Genomic DNA, 6,336 nt, shown 5'->3' on the forward strand with positions numbered 1-6,336 from the left:
TAAATCACTGAGACAATGTTAAACAAGTAACAATAATATTCACTATAACGATTAGAGTAAATGATGAATTAAGTAAATTTTATTTATTTTTCTTTGTAAATAAGACTCGTCACTTGACTTGCAAAGGTTACTCTCTGCTGTCTCAGACGACATCATCTCTGTCCTGTGTCTGTAACTTCAGTCTGTTGTTCGCTTGTGAGACGTAGATTGCAATTATCAACACCACCGGTTATGGCCGCTATCATTTACGGAACCCTTTTGTCCTGTGACGGCAACCGTAGCTTCTCTAATGGGAGGGGGGGGTGGAGCTCTAGGTTGCAATTTCCAACTACGCCAATAGTGGCCTCTGAAACTTACACACAGAACCTTTAAATGTCAGATCTGAATGCTGATGAAATGTTTTCATTTGGATGGTTTAGATATACATCTTTACAGTATATTATACAACATTCTGTGTGTGTTGACAACCAATGTATTAGTGTGAACAGCTTTGAAGCATTTGACTCAATCCTGCAGATGAACTAACCCAGAAATATATATACAATTTAATTTCTTAAAATTCAGTCTCTACATCTCTGTTTGCACTTTTCTGAACTATTGCACTGTTACTGTTACAGTTGAAGATGATAAATGGCTTAAGCTGTATTGCTTGTTTGAAGTGTCTTCAATAAAAGACTTAAGACAAGTCACGATGCAGTTTTATTTCTATGAGACGTTTAATAGAAACATTTTTATTGACTTTACACTAGAATAATTGATTTGTGTGATCTGTTGTATCAAGACTTTTAACCTGAAGTTTACCACCTATAGATGTGCTTAAAATGAGTTGTGTTGGAAGATTGTGAGTAAATTATGCAGTTTGAATTTCATGTCTTAACAGTTTTAATTCAGAACCTTTGGCTTAAATAATAATTTAGTAATAACTTCTTATAAACCTTTATTGACTTCAGTAGTTTGTCTTGTGTTCATGTAGAAAACAAATGATGGTTTTGGACACCAGATGGCGCAAAAGTCAAAGTGAATTACTGATCACATTGTGATGTCAGTTTAATACATTTGAATGCTGCAGTTCATATATTTGAGCACAACGAAGCGCTATAAACATTATCAGTTTATTCTAAAGATTTGACACTTCTTATAGAACAGACCTTGATGTTTATCAGCTCAGTGTGCTAAACTGCAGTAGAGGTGACATTTTAAGTCATTATGACATAATTTACTACATATCTAAAACATAAATACTTGCTAAATAAAACATTCCACATACATTTATGGACTTGACAGATGCTTTTTAAGTGACTTTATAAGATACATTACAGAATGAGTCTGACAAATAAATCCTTCATACAGTGTGAGCTGACACCACTGTCACTGTTTGATTTAAAGCAATCTTTTATTGGTCAGACATTGACATAGATGTGTTCAATGCTTCATTAAAGCTGTTTTTGTGTTAAAGATGAAGACAGCAAAAGAATCACACTTCAGTCACACATACAAACTCTTCACACCTCTGACATACACACACACATGGGTCATCAAACACAAACGGTCACTAATAGACAAACACATATCTCATGTTCAGCAGCAGAACAGAAACCACATTTATCTCCACATCAGGTTTGACTTTAACCCAGAAATAAATCTGTTAGAGCGTCACATGCATTCAGTGTCACACATCAAATACAGTGTATTTGAGACCCCTGTTAGTTATTCATTTATATATTTTATGATAATATTTCATCCATCTTTGTCTAAACTACTGTCGATCTTTCATGCATAGTGACACACTTGTGTTTTTGGACATTAGGATGTGATTTATTCTTGTGAACATTATGGAGGTTTAATAGGGGAGCAGTTGTTAGAGCACAATTTTTCCCCTTTGTTCCGCCAAACTTGATTTAATGTTCAATCAATGTTAAGAATGATCAATTTAATATTTATTATTATTTAATATTTTACCAAGTGTCTCTTGTTCACTTTGAGTGCTTCTCAAATCGATGATTCCACGCTTCTAGACTGTAACACAGAAAATCAATCGAGCTGATCCACATCAGGACTGAGGAGACATCTGAGGAGTCCAAAGCGAGGATACACAGTTGTATCTTTCCCTCACATCCTCAGGGGGTGGAGATGAGTCACAAAGAAAGAAGACGAGGAAACTCAAACAAGAAATAAGAACACTGTATTTTCTTTGTGTATTTATATCTCTATGTTCCTGTTGTATCTCGTTGTGAGTTCTGAATGAACAGATTCAATGATATGAAACATGATGACATGTTTTTTACGTTTACATTTTTTTTCTTTAAGTTTATGGCTTCATTATGACGTTTAATAAAGTATTAATGTCTTTGAGGGCAGAGTTTAGGACTGTATATGAAGGCGTGTGTTGAAAAGAAGGGGCGGTTTTGTGGCAGAGACATGAACATCACCTCACTGAAGACTTTACTGACGTGACACTTGTTCAGACCTCTGAAGTGTTGAAGACGATGTTTCTCTTGTTTGTTTTTCTCTCTTTGTGCTTCTGCTGTCTGCAGGGGGGTAAGTTATAAACACACTCAACTTTAGGATTAATAATATCAGTTATACAGAGCCATCAGTAGATTTGCATTTACTTCTTTTCAAATGTGTTTGATGTGCTTTTGAACTTCAGCGTCAGCTTCAATTAAGTTTGGAAACAGCACACATTTATCATTGTTGAACCAAAGTTGTTTTCCTAGAAAGTGACGAGTTTCCTCTGTTATTTGCAAAACTTTGACTTCTGAACACTTTCTGCAGGTGTGTTTGGTGATGCAGATGCAGATGTAGTGAAGTCAGTGTCAGTGATGGAGGGAGATTCTGTTACTCTACACGTTAATACTGTTGACATACAGAGAGATGATCTGATAATGTGCGGGTATCAGAGCTCTCTAAAAACTTTCCTAGTTAGAATCAACAGAGAAGCCAATACAGTCTCAGTAAATGCTGATGTTCATGATGGGATGTTCAGAGACAGACTGCAAGTGGATGTTCAGACTGGATCTCTCACCATCACAAACATCACAACTCAACACTCTGGACTTTATCAACTAATCATCAGCGGCAAGGAGAAGAACTTTAATGGATTTAAGGTTACTGTCTACGGTGAGTAAAGATTCACTTTTGACAGTAACTGTACATTTTTTTATTAGTATTATGGTTTACGACAAAATATATTTTATTTATTTGTTTATCAACTTTGAAACAATGCTCAAAGAAAGTTTAATTCCATTTTATTTCAAATTTCATACGATTTTTAATGTCGATGTCATACGACATTAAACACTGTCAACATAACCGACCTCTTGCTTAATAGTAATTCAGATTTTTGTCAATTCCTTAATTTTTTTTCAGCTCGTCTGCCTGTCCCTGTCATTAGCAGAGAATACACACAACCCTCTCAATCATCAGAAAGTGTGTTGTTGTGTTCAGTGATGAATGTGACACATGTGAGTCTCTCCTGGTACAAAGGAAAGAGTTTATTGTCCAGCATCAGTGTGTCTGATCTCAACATCAGACTCTCTCTACCTCTGGAGGTGGAATATCACGATACAAACACATACATCTGTGTCATCAAAAATCCCATCACTAACCAGACTACACATCTAGACATCGAACATGTCTATCACAAGTGTTCAGGTGAGTCATGACTCATGTACTCCAGCAGGCACGTGCACAGATAGGGCTCAACCTGTTCATAGCACATGTCCTTTTTCGCCCTTATACTCCGAAGTGTCCTTTTATGATGGTGGCTTTTTCAATTAAATCTGTGCTATTGGTCTCCCTATACGTCTGTCTGCCTGTTTTACAAATATTTCGCCAATAATAGGTTAAAAAAATCTTGTGAGTCTTGTTGGATACGCAAACGCTCAATCTATAAGTAAAACCTCATGGCTCCACAACATTCTGTCTTGACTGAAGTGAACTTGTTCTTTCCACAGCAGCTGAACGTCTTGCAACGGTAACGTTATCATAAATAAAGATCTTGTTGTTTGAACAACTACAGCGTTTTCTTAACGCAAGAAACATCTAAAATGTTCATTTTTATGTATTTGAGGTCTTGCACATTTAGGACTGGAGAGGGAAAGCATTTGCCTGCACAATAGCCGGCGCACACAGTAGCATTTCATCTTTTATAAATACGATTTTTGTCAAACGTTTTACAACAAGAAAACTGAGCACCAATTTACCACAACATTGTTATCTGTTGATTAAAATGGTAATGTCTGTGTTATATGAGGACGGACAACAAGAACATTCACATCGTGGGCGTGGCTTGTTGGTTTTGACTAAATCTTTGGTGTTTCAAGTCTTGCGAAACCTTCACCCTCACCAACACCCTAACCTAACTCTAACCATCTAAACTACCTATCATTGTTAAAACTGACGAAAATACACGTTTGGGGGATGACGTCAGACTCGAAACACCAAGGATTTAGTTAGAGCCGGTGTAATACACCTTATATGAGGGCTACAGACTGCGTCACTGATCTCTGTCAGAATGTGTCACACAGTTCACCAGTATAACGTTCTCTGTTGTGCTTGAATGAACAAAAACACACAAGATTATGACTTAAAGTACATTTTGTTTAGTATTGTTGTCAGATCTGCGCTGAGCGTCAGGGGCCGCATTCTTAAACTGGCTGCAGTGAGTCTAACTCCTGTCACTAATGATAATCTAAGAACAAAATAAGAAATTAATGTTTTTTTGAAGATTAATGAGTTTTCTTCTGTACTTAATTTAGAAAGACTGTAAAGTGTTTGAGAACTGCATTCAACTTCTTATATTTTCTACCTGTTAGACTCTCTGTTATTAACAGTAACTAAATCTTAAGCTTTTGAATCTTATTATTTTCTTAAATCTTATTATTTTGTGTGACTAATAAAGGGGGGGGGTCGCCCTTTTTCAGTTTCAGCACATGCCCCTCATGGCCTAGTACTCCAGGTCTGTACATCCCTCCAGGTTTCCTCCCATTCATTGTCTGTCATTTGTACATTTAAGATCTTCTCAAATGTTGTTAATGTTTCTAAAGATCCACAATCCTTAAGAACTTTGTAGAATGATTTTGCAGAATTGTCTTGGAGTAGAAAATACTTCCTGTCCAGAGATGATTCAAGCAAATCTTAGCGGAAAAGTATGTTTCAGGATGTTCTTATGGAGAAAAGACAAAGTCACATTCAAAAATCACCAGGGAACCAAAATACAACCATGAAAACATATTTCCCATCAACTCTTTAAATAGCGCCCTCTTGTGTCCTTAATGACATCTATAGATTGAAAAGTCGGAAAACACAGATTCCTTTTGAACATTAAATTAAACACCTCTGGGGTGAACAAAGGGTTTGTAAAAAACAAAAATAAGTGTTTAAAGAACAATTGTGATTTTATTGTCCCAATACTTAGACATGACACATACACACACACACACACACACACACACAGTCATCATATTATGACCTTGATGGCTGAAGTTGGAGTTTCTGAATTTGACTCTTATATTCACTGATAATTAGGGGGGAATGGATTATATATATATGTATATATATATATTCGCTCTGAAAAAATAAAGCAAATTCTTAAAAACGTGAAAAGACGCCTAACATGGGTATTTGAACCAGTAAATATGAATATCTGTGCTGTTAGTATAAACCTTTGGTAAAAACTTCATTTTTTATGGTAAGGTTGACATTTTTACGGAAATGCCCTTCTTTTATTCCTCAGATTGTGGATGCTGTTGTAATGGTCCTGAACCTGTGATCCGATTGGTCATCTCTGCTGTGGTGGGCGTGGCTACTGTCGCAGTTCTGGTGTATGACATCAGATCTAGAAAAGTTCAGACTTCAGCATCAGATCTTCACTGATAATATTGTTCACAGTCACATCTACTGTAGCTTACACGTGTGTCTTTGAGTCTGTACATTAGCAACATTTAACACTTTTAAATGACAAACTTTAGCTTTTGATTTAACTTTTGACTTTATTATACAACATCTCATAATTTGGATTGCACATTGAAAATATTAATGATTATTGTATGTTTGTCTTGTTTTTTGTGTTTATGCAGTAATCTGTTAGTTCATGACGGAAGTAAAAACTAAAAGCAATATTTCATGGCTATAACATATATTGTAATGTTCAGCCGGTGAGGGGTTAATGGTTCTGCTAGATTTGTAGTAACTGTGGTTATTAATGGCAGTCAATACACCAAAAAAACATTTCAAGTTCAGCTGACACATACAATTTATATATATGCATATGTTACAATCTTTAAGACTGAACATCTGATCATATTTGTGTTGTCATTGTGTTGAATATCTGTA

The 6,336-nt window shown here is 35.8% G+C and overlaps 1 protein-coding gene across 1 annotated transcript; it reads left to right on the forward strand.

Annotated features, from left to right (window-relative positions):
• Nucleotides 1–2,885: 2,885 nt before the first annotated feature.
• On the forward strand, nucleotides 2,886–5,950 carry LOC130429955 (uncharacterized). The gene is made up of 3 exons (XM_056758810.1): nucleotides 2,886–3,120; nucleotides 3,370–3,654; nucleotides 5,738–5,950. The coding sequence occupies exons 1-3, from the start codon at nucleotides 2,886–2,888 to the stop codon at nucleotides 5,875–5,877; spliced, it is 660 nt and encodes a 219-aa protein (XP_056614788.1). The 3' UTR covers nucleotides 5,878–5,950.
• The last annotated feature ends 386 nt before the right edge of the window (nucleotides 5,951–6,336 follow it).

The sequence above is a fragment of the Triplophysa dalaica genome, chromosome 10, assembly GCF_015846415.1.
Source record: "Triplophysa dalaica isolate WHDGS20190420 chromosome 10, ASM1584641v1, whole genome shotgun sequence".
In the NCBI taxonomy this organism is placed as follows: domain Eukaryota; kingdom Metazoa; phylum Chordata; class Actinopteri; order Cypriniformes; family Nemacheilidae; genus Triplophysa; species Triplophysa dalaica.

Bases quoted from the DNA above. Each gene is read 5' to 3' on its own strand.
- LOC130429955 (XM_056758810.1), top strand. From the start codon at position 2,886: ATGTGCGGGTATCAGAGCTCTCTAAAAACTTTCCTAGTTAGAATCAAC. The intron at 3,121-3,369 runs GTGAGTAAAGAT...ATTTTTTTTCAG, and splicing joins ATTTAAGGTTACTGTCTACG to CTCGTCTGCCTGTCCCTGTC. The intron at 3,655-5,737 runs GTGAGTCATGAC...TTTATTCCTCAG, and splicing joins TGTCTATCACAAGTGTTCAG to ATTGTGGATGCTGTTGTAAT.